General features: G+C 37.5%; 1 protein-coding gene across 1 annotated transcript in view; it reads left to right on the plus strand.

Moving 5' to 3' along the window:
- Positions 1–14320, plus strand: part of LOC131165955 (brefeldin A-inhibited guanine nucleotide-exchange protein 2-like) — a 57258-nt gene that overhangs the window by 19428 nt on the left and 23510 nt on the right. The window contains exons 2-4 of the mRNA XM_058124142.1: positions 12899–13216; positions 13390–13735; positions 13825–14247. Coding sequence (XP_057980125.1) covers positions 12899–13216; positions 13390–13735; positions 13825–14247 — 1087 coding nt within the window. The remainder of the gene's footprint in view (positions 1–12898; positions 13217–13389; positions 13736–13824; positions 14248–14320) is intronic.

Here is a 14320-nt window from a genome sequence, read left to right on the forward strand (position 1 = left end):
TACCTTGTCCATCTCTTTTACCATGGCCACTTGAATCACCTCCATAATTTTTGCGGCTACTTGGTTGAAAACCAGGATCACGCTGCATGGCAAAGGCTGTACTCTCAGACCTAGTTGCAAGGGCAGGGGCATGTGTACTTGAGGAAGCATTAAGGACATGAGGATAAACATCTGCTAATGATGGCAACTCTGCATTACCATGTATTTGAGACCGGGTTGCTTCAAAATTGGTTTTCAAACCTACTAGAACCTGAAGAACTGCCATTTTCTCCCTTTGCTTTTGTATCTCATGAACATTGGCCGTTATATGTTGCACGATGTTGAGTTCCTCATAAGTACACCTAGACCCGGCAAAGTGGATTGAGTTGGATAATTCGTGGCGGATTAGGCGGATTATCGGGTGAGGATACTACAGTCCATATCCAACTCATTTAAATTGCGGATTTATGGTGGTTCGAACCGGATAATTTGTGGTGGATGGCGGATAATTTGTCATTCTCATCCCTAATATAATTTTTTTACCGTCTGATGAACAAGTTATTTTGTAACATAATAACTGAAGTTATTTTTAAAATTATAATTTGGTAATATATTAAAAAATTAATAACTAATCACAAAATTATAATTTTTTTTATAAAATTTTTCAGAACATGAATTTAGAAGCTTTTGTTTTGATCACGAGAAAATTGAGTATTTGGGCTTGAGTTTGAATGTGAGCATAGGGCAGACGCAAAGACGCATACAATAGTGCAAGAGTTGGGAGTATGGGACGAGGCCTTGGCCAATAGAGCTTATGCTAGTTAAATTGATGCCTAATAAGCATGGACATATGGGATTATCAATGAATTTAAAGATTAGTTGTTAGCTGATAGGCGGATATCTATCGGATAAAATCCTAAATCCGCCAACTGACTCATTTAAACGTGGATAAAAGAAGTTTAAACCATATTTGACTCATTTAATGTGTATATCAATTATGAGTCCGTTTAAGCGGGTCAAATTCGGTTTGTATTAACGGATTTATATCCATTTTAAGTGGAGGGTCGGTTATGAAGTTTACTACTTCATCTTTGCAAAATATTTCACTATATGATCGCACAATATGTTCCTTGGCTGTTTCTTTCTTATTTAGGAATTTGGACAATAATTTTACATTGCTTTGTTTTTATTATTATTTTTTATTTTTTGGGTAGTTTGTGGGCTTGATATAGGGCCTCCGGACAATTGTTGTGGAAGGAGCTTTTGAGGTTAGATCCAAGTGGGGTTCCTTGGGTTATTTGAAGGGACTTTAACATGGTGATGTTTCCTTATGAAGTAAATGGTGGAAATATGGAGAGTGCCAACATGAGGGAATTTTTGGAGTTCATAAATGTGAATGGTCTTAATTCTTATTGGCTTCCCCCTCATTGGTGGTTACACGTGGTCCAATTGAAGAGGGGATCCTTTCTTGAGGATTTATAGATTCCTAATCTCAAAAAGATGGGAAAAAACTTTCCTGAAGTCTCTCAGAACCTCCTTCTAAAGTCTAAATCTAAATATTTCCTTGTCTTGTTGGATACAAGTAGGGGTGAGCAAATGGTCGGTTCGACCAAATCCGGTTAATTAACCGAATTAAACAAAATTTTCTATTAATGATAACTATTAACCGAACTGACCGAATAGAGGGGCCTCACCGAATCGAACCCAACTGAATTAATTTGAAATTAATTAATAAAAACATAATATAATTGTAAATTTTTTACCAAATACTAATTAACATATTAACAAATTAACATATGCTAATTTATATTTAAATTTTAATTAATTATTAAATCGGTTATTTCGGTTAACCGAATTAACATTCCTCTTAACCAAATCGATTAACCAATTTACTGAACTTTGTAAAACCATAATCGAACCGACCGATCTTGTGTTCTTAACCGAAGTGAACTGACCAATTTTGGTCGGTTAATTTGGTTAATTCGGGTTTACCCGAATTATGCTCACCCTTAGATACAGGGAGAAGTGAATGGGGCCTATCTCTCTTCTATTTAAAAAATTGAATGGGACCAGCTTCCTCGAGTATGAAGGCTTTTAAGATCAAATTATGTTGGGTTGGTCCCACTCTCCGATTTGAAGGCTACACTAGTTATGTGTTTGCTTCCAAACTCATGGGGTTAAAAGAAAAGATAACATGGTGGGATAAGAATAGGAAGGGTACCATTGATAGTGACCTTAAGGTACTTGATAAAAAACAAACCCAAGGTCTCACCACCAAGGACAACACAAGAAGAGTTGTACTTAGGAAAGAGATGCTTGTGGTCATTAATATTGGAAGAAACAACTACGAGACACAAAAATTTCTAGTCTTTACAAGGTTGCTTTCTTTGTGTGGGAGGCAAGTAGGCAACTATGGGGTGGATATGTACCATTAGCAAGAAACAAAAAAGGGGGATGACTTCAGTTGACAAATATTTTATTTTATTTTACTTCTTGTGTGAGGAAAATGGTGAATCCATTAAATATATCCTCTTTGCTTGTCCTTGGACTAGACATCTCTAGAATTTGGCCACTCTTTTGGTTGGCCAGTAATTGATTACAAGTTTGACGGCGGAGAATGAGATCTGGGCCTTAAGAGGCATTTGCTCAAGCAAAGAAAGAAAAAAAATCCTTGACTTACATCCTTCTTACCATTTTTATGGATGACGTGGTGGGAAACAAACATTGAGCTTTCAAGGATTAGTTACATCACTCACAATTGTCAAAAAGAGATAGCTCACCATCCTTGCCAGCTAGTTAAGTGCTTGTACATGTAGCCACTTGTACAATTCTTTATTTTTTCGACACATTGAATCACCAGTGAGTCTTTTCATTTTGGTTTTTTTTTTTTTTTTTGTTTTTTTGTTTTTGTATTTGGGTGGCACTCCTTGCTACCCTTGAATGAATTCTATCTTTGCGAAGCAATTTTTTTTTTCCTTGGATATCTAACATTAAATCCTAGATGGATTTATTTGTTTTTTTATTTTCGATAGTAAAGGGATATTATAAGCTTTGCAGAGGTATGCCCAAAAAGAACAATGGGAATATAAGAGGCAATTTTTTAGAAATAGAGAGAAACATGATAGAGAATGCAGCTACAAAGAGCCTAATATTTAGGGGAACTCTTGGTATAAAATAGCTGAGACTCCCATGTTCCTTTTAGCCCCTAGGAAAAATGTTCAAGGACATGGTTCTTAGCTGCACTTGCATGGTGAGATTTGTTTCAAAAGGAACCTATTGTTTCTCTCTTTGCTTAGCTCCCAAAAGAAATTGCTATAGGAAGCATGTACTAGTTAACTTCTTAATTTTTCCAACTACTCAGAAACTCAGTTATTGAGGCGGTATTAATCATTGGATATACAAGATCAAAAGGAAGGACCATAATTCAAAGGCAAAGGGGCAGTGCAATAGTTTCTTCATTCTTAATGTAGCAACAACTAGGTAATAACCAACTTATTTTCAAGTTGTTTATTACTGTACTCTTATTATATTCCCCAAAAGTTCCTCCTACTTAGGCCCTCCACCTCAACAAATTTTTCTCTTCGTCATTCGACAACTCTTGCTTATGCCGGTGTGCTAGAATCATTGTCTTCTCCTTTTCAGCATACAATGAAAAGAGGATAGCTGATCTTGATCTGGTAAAGGTCATGATGCTGCTCGAAGCTGAACATCCTTGTTGACTCTCCTCGTTGCTTCCCTTCAACATGTTCCTTTTCATCGTTAACAATGGTGGTTCTTTGCTCGTGTTTCGTCATGAACTGGAGAAGCCATTCGACCTCAGCTCCCTTATCACTTGACCTCTACTCCTCTCTTGCTCGACCTAGACTCCACTCTCGCTCAACCAGTCTTCTTCTCTCTTGTCGCAACCCTAGGTTGAGCAGTCCTCTTTGGTGTCATTTGTCACACTTGGGACCTCCCTCTCCAATTGTTACCTCAACCTAGCCCTTTCGACCACGACTCCCCTCATGCTCAAGCAGTCATCTTCGTTCCATAAGCCCTAGTTCGAGCAATCCTCTTCGCTATCATTCATCTTGCTCTAGGCCTTCCTCTTCGACCTTTCTATTGGTTTTTTGATGCTCACTTGCTTCCCACTAGTTGACTCTGTGACAGGTTTGCAAGCTTCTCCTTCTTCATATTAGCAAGCTTTCTTTTGGTTTGCAAGCTTCTCTAGCTTGGTTCTTCTGTTTGCTATCTATGTTGTCGTGATGTTGAGGGATGGGAAGTGCACTGTGGTGGTCGAAAGAAAGTAATTCAACCTAGTCTTAGAAGGGGGAAGTTCTTATTTACTTAAAATCACGAAATACCATATGGCAATAAGGATCTCCATCTTCCTGGAAATGGTTGAATTTTGATGGTTTCTTGGATCTTGGGAAGAATTCTAGGCTTTGAATCCCTACCCCAGGTAAATTCTTGGTTTTGTCAAACAAGGAACAAGGATAGAACCCTCACTTTGAAGCTGAACTCAAAGAAGTTCGGGAACTACCTTGCCCTCATGGAGATCAATAGTGGTGGTTGGAGAACCCTTGCATTTCTGGAGGGGTTTGAATCCAAGGGATGGATGAGGTCTCCCCCTTGCCAGCTGAGCTGGGCTGCCATTTTTTTTCTCCCACAAAGAAAGGCTCAACATCTTCAGTCGTTTAGCAGGTGGAGAAGAAGTCGGCGGCCTCCCCAATTGATTTGAACCCAATTCTCAACAAATCATTTCCCTTGTGCCACTCATTGTGCCAAGCCTTTGAGTTTATTATTGAGTGGTGGCTTGACAGCCAACCCATTGGTAGTGGGGAAGATGAGTAAGCGCCTGCGATCCTTTGGGAGTGTTGTGGGGGAGAAGAGCAGTGCTGCATGTGACTTTTGAATTTCCATAAGCTTGATAAAGGTAGTCCCAAAGCCTTCATCTCATTTGAGGATGTTGGTATAGGCCTTAACTTAGGCCTTGGAGCTACGAGTACATGGATCTTTTCAGCCTTGCAATCTTACTTGACTACTCAAAGTCCAATCCCAAGTCTTTTTCCCCCTTTAAGCTACATGATGGTCCTTCTAAAGCTGCCAAAGAGTTAGTCCACTTTGGGAAGGCTTCCCCCCTATAGGACCTCTCTTCATAGGCAGTTACAACTCAAGACGGGACAATACTGTAGCAAGACCCCCTTAATTCTCCAAATGATTTTGGAAGACTAGCCCTTGTCCTAGCCCCCTAGTACTGGCTATGCCACTTTTATGTGCCAATCCCAACTTTGAGGATTTGATTGATAGGCCTAATTTTGAAACTTTGAATGACTTGGACTCAGACAATGCTCACTTCAAGAATCAGGTATTTTTTTTGGTTTGAGGATAGAGCCTTACATTTGTTTGAGGATATTGAAGGAAAGTGAATAGAGGAAATGGAAAGCAATCACAAAAAACTTGTGGGTATTATTAGAAAGTTGGATACCGTTAGGGAATTAAAGTTATTGGAATGTACAGTGAACTATGGAAAAACTCGGATGCTCAGAAATGGAAGAGGCATGTAGTAGTCAGATGGCATCAATTTTAGATCTCTTAGTTATTTAATTGTAGGGTGGCTTCAGAGACCCTTTGAAGAAGCATAAGTCCTCCAAGCTATTAAACATTGCAATGGAGATAAAGCGCCTAGACTGGACAGTTTCTCCTTGGCTTTCTTTTAGGCTAATTGGAGCCTCCTCAAGCATGATTTGTTAAACGTTTTCGTGGAGTTCCATAGATCAAGATAATTTTTCTGTTGCATAAATACCACTTTTGTCACTCTTGTTCTAAAGAAAGTTAGGGCTGCTAATGTCAAGGTTTTTCGCCCCACTGGCTTGGTGGGAAGCATTTTTAAAATCATTGTTGAAGTACTAGCTGAGAGGTTCAAAAAAATGATGCCGGAAGTCATTGGTCAGTATCAACATGCTTTTGTGGTTGGAAGATAGATTATGGATCCTGGCCTTATTGCTAGTGAGTTGGTGGATGCCTATTTGAAGGAGGGAAGGAGGGGAATAATGTGCAAACTGGATATGGAGAAAGCCTTCAATCATGTCAATTGGAACTTCCTTCTTTATCTCCTCAGGAAAATGGGCTTTGGAGAGCTATGGTGTAGTTGGATTGTTCAATGCATCAAACCCTAGGCTTCTCAGTGCTTATAAATGGCTGCCTTTCTGATTTTTTTTGCTCTTTGAAAGGCTTGAGACAAGGAGATCCCTTGTCCCCTTTTCTATTTGTTTTGATCATGGAGGTGCTTAGCCTCATGCTAATGGAAGCTATTGAAGGAGGGATGTTTAGAGGTCTCAAGGTGGGCATAAGTGGAAGGCTTATAGAAGTTTCTCATCATCTTTTCACGGATGATACTTTCTTTTTTTGGTGAAGATGACCCCCTTCATATCCTCAACCTCCGATGTGGTTTGCTAGCGTTTGAGGCCATCTGAGGCTTAAAAGTGAACCTTGGTAAAGGTGAGCTTATTCCAATTGGAGAGAACACAGGGGGGACTTTCCTTGTGGTCTTTTGGATTGCAAGATGGGAACCTTTCTCATTAATTACCTCGATCTCCCCATCGAAGCCAAATTTAAAGAAAAAGGAATTTGGGACCCTATTATTGAAAAAATTGAAAGGAGATTGGCAGGATCGAAAAGAAACAACAACATTAGTCCCACTAGGTGGGGTCGGCTACATGAATCCTTTTCCGTTAATTCATCCGACCGAAAGCGTTTTCCTCTATTAGATTACGGGCTATTAAATCCTTCTTGACTACCTCATTCCAAGTTATTTTAGGTCTACCCCTACCTCTTTTCATCCTAGAAACAATGAGTAACTCAGTCCTCCTCACAGATGCTCTACTAGGCCTGTGTTTCAAATGCCCAAACCATCTAAGCGCCCCTCCGTTATCTTGTCTTTTAATTGGTGCTATGCCTAGATTAATGCGTATATGCTAATCTACAAACAACATACACCAAGGTATCTCATTTTGAATATTTCTAGTAAGTTCATCGATCACTAAATTAAAAAGATACGACTCAAAGTAGAACCTTTATGTAAACCTATTGTGATTGGAAAATCTTTAGATTCCCCTCTTACAGTCGAAACACTAGTCACTACTCTATTATACATATCCTTAATCACGTCAGTATATCAACTGCAAACCTCCTTCTTTTCTAAGACCCACTAAAGAACTTCCCTAGATAATCTATCGTAAGCTTTCTCTAGGTCAATCAAAAACATATGCAAGTCCCTTTTATTTTCCCTGAACTTTTCCATTAAGCTTCTTAAAAGATAAATAGCTTTTGTTTTTGATCTCATAAGCATAAACCAAATTGATTTTTTGAAATTATCTTTTCTACTATTATTCTATGTTCAATTACTTTTTCCCATAATTTCATCGTATGACTTATACTCTTAATTCTATGATAGTTATTACAGTTTTGAAAACACTTTTGTTTTTGTATAAAGGTACTAACATACTTTTTCTCCATTCTTCTGGCATTTGCTTGGTTTTTATAATGATCTTGAATAGATTAGTTTAACCAAATATTTCCTTTATCCCCTAAACATTTCCAAACTTCAATTGGTATTTTATCTGGTCCTATAGATTTCCCACTTTTCATTTTTTTAGTGCCATTTTAACTTCAAGAACTCTAATTTTGCAAATAAATCTCCAATTTTTAGTCTTCTCTTCATTTGTCACTTCCAAGTTCAATCTTTCATTTTGGTTTTCATTAAAAAACTTATCAAAGTATCATCGCCATTTCTCTTTTATGTCTTCTTTTCTAGTTAAGACATTATCATTCTCGTCCTTTATACATTTTATATCACCTAAATCTTTGCATTTTCTTTCTCTAGCTCTAGCAAGTTTATATATGTCTTTTTCAAATGTCTTTTTCTCCTTCTTTTGTATCTAGTTTAGTATATAAACTATCATAAGCTCTGTGTTTAGCTTCACTAGATTTTTTTTCCCTCGCCTCCTTATATTTTTCTAGATTTTCTATATTTCTACAATTTTGCCATATTTTTATATCAAATTCTTTTGGTCTTAATGTCTTTTTGGACTTCTTAATCCCACCACTAACTTTCTTTACTACCCGAGTATCTTCCTTTGGACTCACCTAGAACCTCTTTTGCTATCCTTATGATAGAATTAACCATTTTATTCCAAACAGTATTTGCAGATACCTTATCCCCTACAGGTCAATCATACTCTTTAATTATATATCTTTGAATTTTACTATATTATCTTCCTTTAAGTTCCATCATCTATTTGTGTTGATTTATCTTACTCTTTTTCTTCCATTTTTTAATATGTATATCTAATACTAGGACTCTATGTTGTGTAGCCAAACTTTCACCCGAGACAACTTTACAATCCTTACAAGATAGACGATCCCCATTCCTAGTTAAGAAAAAATATTTTTGGCTTTTATTATGCCTACTTTTAAAAGTTATTAAGTGTTCTTCCCTTTTCATAAAGCAAGTATTCTATATAACCAAATCATAAGACATGGCAAATCTAAGATTGTATCATTGGCCTTTCTTTTTGAATCTCCATATCTATGGCCTCCATGTATCCTCCCATGGCCTGTATTATCCTTTCCAATGTGTCCATTCAAATAGGCTCCTATGAATGTTTCAGACGTTGGTATCCCTTGTAAAATACCATCCATCTCTTCCCAAAATTGTCTTTTAAGATTTTTTGCTAAGCCTATTTGGTGGGGAGCATATGCACTAATGATGTTCACTATTTCCAGGCTTTGAGCTATCTTGATTTTAATGATCCTATCTCCTATTCTTTTAACATTTACTACATATATTTTAGGTCTTCGTCTACGATAATTCTCACCTTTTTTTATGTTTCTCTTTTTTAGTGTACTGAAGTTTAAATCTTGATTTTTCAATTTCTTTAGCTTTCTCTCCTACCCATTTCATATCTTGAAGGCGGATTAAGTTAATTTTCCTTCTGAATAGTATTCCACTATTTTCATACTTTTGCTCGTAAGAGTCCCTATCTTCCAAGTTGCTAATCTATTCATAGTTTCTTGTGCTAACTTATTGGCCCTCTCCCTTTTATACTGACTCGATTTATTCCTTTGACTAGGATGGAAAAGAAATTTCTTATCAAAAGGAGGCCGATTCACTCTTATTAGGAGCACTTCGAAGAATCTTCTAGTTTACTTCATGTTTCTCCTTCCCTTATGGGCCTTAGTCGCTAGATTGGAGGGAATTCAAAGAAGATTTCTCTGGGGAAGCTTAGGTGAGGAGTGTAAATATCACCTTGTTAGATGGGAAGTGGTCAAACAACCCCTTTATCTTGGGAGGTTTGGGGTTGAAATTCCTCGTCACTTTCAGTAAAGCCTTCCTTAGGGGTGTGGTTATGGAGGTCCATGAAGGAGAAATACTACCTTTGGTGGGATATTATTGTTTCTAAATATGGGCTTGAGCACAACGATTGGACAACTCACAATAAAAGGGGTCTTGATGGAGTGGGAGTATAGAAAATCATCAGGAAAGGATGGGATGATTTTTTTTTTTTTTTCAATTTGTGACATTTCAAGTGGGGAATGGGGCCAATGTTTGCTTCCATTTACAGCTTGGCTTGTGACAAAAATGCCCTCACCTGTCATAATCTCTTTTACAAGGAACATGGCAGATTGGGAACTTCACACACTCTCTGACTTTTACAGATTTCTCTTCAAATTCCGTCACCAAAACATCCCCAATGAACCAAAACGGGCTTTGGACAAAAATTGTGTTTTCATTGTTAAATCTTTATTTAAGAAGCTCTCATCGTTGGGAAAAATTGCAATAACTTCACTTGAATTCACATTTGGAGGAAAGCAGCCCCTTCGAAGGTTGCTTTTTTTGCTTGGGAATCTGTACATGGAAATATTTTAAGCCTCGACAATCTGCAGAAAAGAGGGCTTATGGTCATGAATTGGCGCTTTCTATGTATGATTGATGCAGAATCAGTCAACCACATTCTACTTCACTGCCCCTGGACAAGGAACTTGTGGAATTTGGCTCTTTTCTTGGCTGGGCGACAGTGGGTTACGGCAAATTCAGTTGGAGGGGAGATTTGGGCTTGGAAAGGCATCAGAGCCACAAAGGAGATGCGAAAGGCTTTGAACCTCATCCCTCTTGCCATTTTTGATGTGTTTGGAAAAATAGAAATCAAAGATTGAACTACTCTGCTTCAGACTTGCAAAGACCAACGGATTGCTGTTGTCTCCAGCTGGTTTAGTGGGAAAATTGCTAATGATCACTTTGTAATCCTTAATGTTTGTGACACTCTTCAGAGTGGTGGATGTTTTGTACCACAGGTTGGCATCCCCTTGATGGCTTGCTAATATATTTTCTCTCTGCTGATAAAAAAAGATAATATTCCCCAAAAAGGCTGTTAATAAGAAGGGACTGATGTTCATATGTATTGCGTGTGAAGCCATTGTACTATTAGGGTTAATATGTGGTTGTCCTGTAAAGTATTCTGGTAGGGGGAGGATGCTGTAAATAATAGTCTCTTTATAACCCCTGGTCGGATTTATAATACCCATTGTACTGTTAATTTTTTTTTGTTAAAATTTATTTTTTTTGTACACATCTTTTGTCAATCGTAAGGATGTAACATCCAAGCATGAAGGTCACACAAATCACGGTAAGAGTCTCTGCAGGCATGGAGGTAAGATTGCTTGCATCTTGCACTCTCCAGACTCCTGAATACCTGGGAGCCTTGTGTGCTGGGTGTTACATTTTGTACATCTTGTGTAATGAGCTCTCCCCTTCCCCCCTTTCTCCCTCTTTTCTGTGTTGGCACACATTCATGAATCAGTAATAGTTTAAGGAAAAAAAAAATACATTAAACTAGAGGGAAAGTTCAGTATCAAGAAAAATAAATAACCACTCAATGGATAAAAAAAGAAAAATAAAAAATAAACTACTCTTCAAGAAAGATGATCCATGGTAAACACATACAACAGGCAGTTTTTCGATGCCACAAACCTCAAAAAGTCCCTGAGAGTTCTTTGCCAAGATGACCTCGTCACTTTCTTCTTCTTCTTCTTCTGTTTTTTTTTTTTTTTTAAAAGTTACCGGCAGATACCTTGTGTTCAACTAATTTTAAGATCTCTTTCTTGTGTTCATAGAGGGATCAGTTTTTGAACTAGTTTACTTAAGAAGAGATAGAAGAAGAAAGAAAAAGAAGAAACATTAACGAGAAATAAAACCCATCTCTCTTAGAATGGAATAAAGTCCACAATAAATGGCAAACATACATATGCTGCTTCTTACGTGCCCCAGACGTTTTGGATTCCTAAGTATGTGCTTCCCGTGTGCTTCAGACAAAGCCTGCTACAACTCTCTCTCTCACACATACCCACACACATTCACAGAGTGCCTATATGCTTTGCTTCAAGTGGAGCAGGTGTGCTTTGCTTCAAATGGAGCAGGTGGACACTGGACAGTGCTTCAATTTTTCTGCCTTATTCTGTGGTTTAATTAATTGAGAAGCCAAGTTGCCCCTATTAGAGTGCTTAGTCGTGTGGTTTAATTAACTGAGAAGCCAGGGGTTGGTTTAAGTTTTTCGTTGAGTCATTTGGCAATGTGATCCTTTGTGGCCTAAATTTTGTTTATTTTAGTGGAAAATCTTGAGCTTGGTTGATGTCTTCAGTTGATTCTATGGCTTTAATGGTTTGGAGGCTTTTGAGTTGGCAGAGACAGGTACCACAATTATTTTCTCCATGATCATAATTTACTATCTATGATCTCAGGATCATATTATACTGGGTTTAAAGCTTAATTGGTTTGAAGCACTTTCGAGTTTGCAAGTAAATATCCCCTAATGTATCCTTGCAGGCATTGTTGTTGAAGCTCTATCCTGTCTGTTTTTCTTTCCAGTTTTGTACATTTTAAAAAGTCTGGTCTTGCCTATTCAATTCAGATTCATGGACATGGAATTTGTGAGTATTTCTGTGGAAATTAGATTTTCCATTGGGAGGAATTGTTGAGTCTAGAGTTTTGGGATTTAACAGTAAAAAAGTTTGCGAAGCATTTTTCCTCTTTTTTGAAGAATTACATGGTTGTAGTTGGTACAATAAAAAACCTCATCCAAACTACCCAACTGACTCATCAACATGTTCCATTCACTTCTGTACCATGCTAAAAAATGCTAGTTAAGGTTGGTAAAAAGGATTTCAAAAATTTGAAGAGGTTTCCTTTTGCTGGATTTTAAGACGAGAAACAGGATCATCTCATTTAATCTAATGCCGGCTGTGATATTGTTAACATAGTCTTTGGAAACATGCCTTTAGTTTATAGCTTCTTGGAAGTTTTTGAGGGTGTCTGAGAGCTTAAGCGGTCCCTCGCATTTGGATGGTCATTCTGATAGTTGGTATTCTAAGCAGGCTAGTTGAGTATGCATTGTTCTTATTGGAAATTTACGTACTAAATTTTGTCTATTATATTTCTTTTTGTGATGCATCATATGGATTCTGGGTTGAAAATCATACTTTCAAATGGAGTTTGACCGTATTAGTGATTTGGAATGTGGGTTCATTTGGGTCGGTTATTTATATTAATTTGGGTCATTTGGTTGGACTTCTGATGAAGAGGTTTCTTTCCTTAGCTTGTTTATCAGAACTTACATTCTTTCTTCTCACTGTTCTGCAACATTTCTGCTGGCATTTCTTGGCTTCAAATTATTTTTGTCTATGGATGTAGTGGTCAGATTTCTTATATGTGCAAAAATAAACACTTGCTTGCTATGAGTAATGAAATGCTGTTTCGTAGGACTTTTTAAATGTCCCTTTGGAATTTCTCTCTTTGCATTTATATCACGTTGTAGCTTGTATTAATTTATAGTAAAAAAATCTTCAAATTTTTATTAGTACTGAATTTGCTCATGGAAAACAGATTTTTAGGTGCCATCAAGCAGTACTTATGCTTGTCGTTGTTAAAGAACAGTGCTTCGACCCTTATGATTGTTTTCCAGCTTTCTTGCTCCATTTTCATTAGTCTGGTGTCAAGATTTAGAGCTGGATTGAAGGCAGAGATAGGAGTATTTTTTCCTATGATTGTTCTCAGAGTTTTGGAAAATGTTGCTCAGCCTAATTTTCAGCAGAAGATGATAGTGCTTCGATTTCTAGAGAAGCTTTGTGTTGATTCACAGATCTTGGTAGACATTTTCATTAATTATGATTGTGATGTCAATTCATCAAACATATTTGAGAGGTATGTTCTGTTCTAACCTATAGATAATCAAACATTGTTTATCATATAGTTTTGCAATGGTATTGACTATACATTTGTTTTTATATCCAATTAATAGCTGGGTATGGTTCTCTCAGTTTGATTTTGACAATTTATTTGCTTGTTTTCCTATTTGGATGTCCTAATCCTTGTAGAATGGTAAATGGACTTCTTAAAACTGCTCAAGGTGGTCTTCCTGGTGCTGCCACGACACTGCTACCACCTCAGGATGTGACCATGAAACTTGAAGCTATGAAGTGCCTAGTGGCTATTCTGAGATCAATGGGAGACTGGATGAATAAGCAGTTGCGGATTCCAGATGCACATTCTTCAAAGAAATTTGAAGCGGCTGAAAGCAGCCCTGAACCTGGTAATCATCTCATGGCAAATGGGAATGGAGATGAATCTGTTGAAGGATCTGATTCTCATTCTGAAGCCTCTAGTGAAGTTTCTGATGTTTCCACGATCGAACAGCGCAGGGCTTACAAGCTTGAATTACAGGTAAATAATGCATTGTTTTGGATGCAAACAGTTCCATCTTCTGTCCATACTTTGGCAGGCTGTTGTTCATAATGTAAAACTTGTGGCAGGAAGGTGTATCTCTTTTTAATCGGAAACCTAAAAAGGGTATTGAGTTCCTAATAAATGCAAACAAGGTGGGCAACTCACCAGAAGAGATAGCAGCTTTCCTTAAAAACACATCTGATTTGAACAAGACTCTGATTGGTGATTACCTAGGGGAAAAAGAGGAGTTACCACTGAAAGTAATGCATGCATATGTGGATTCCTTTGACTTCCAAGGTATGGAATTTGATGAGGCAATTAGGGCTTTTTTACAAGGCTTCAGGTTACCTGGTGAGGCACAGAAGATTGATCGGATTATGGAAAAGTTTGCTGAACGGTATTGCAAATGTAACCCAAAAGTCTTCACTAGTGCAGACACAGCTTACGTCCTCGCATACTCTGTTATATTGCTCAATACTGATGCTCATAACCCTATGGTTAAGAACAAGGTACATGGATTTTTTATTTGAGGTGATAAGATATTTGGAACAAATCTTGATAAGTTTTGTTAATTCCTGGTTC

Source organism: Malania oleifera, chromosome 10 (assembly GCF_029873635.1).
Source record: "Malania oleifera isolate guangnan ecotype guangnan chromosome 10, ASM2987363v1, whole genome shotgun sequence".
Classification (NCBI taxonomy): domain Eukaryota; kingdom Viridiplantae; phylum Streptophyta; class Magnoliopsida; order Santalales; family Ximeniaceae; genus Malania; species Malania oleifera.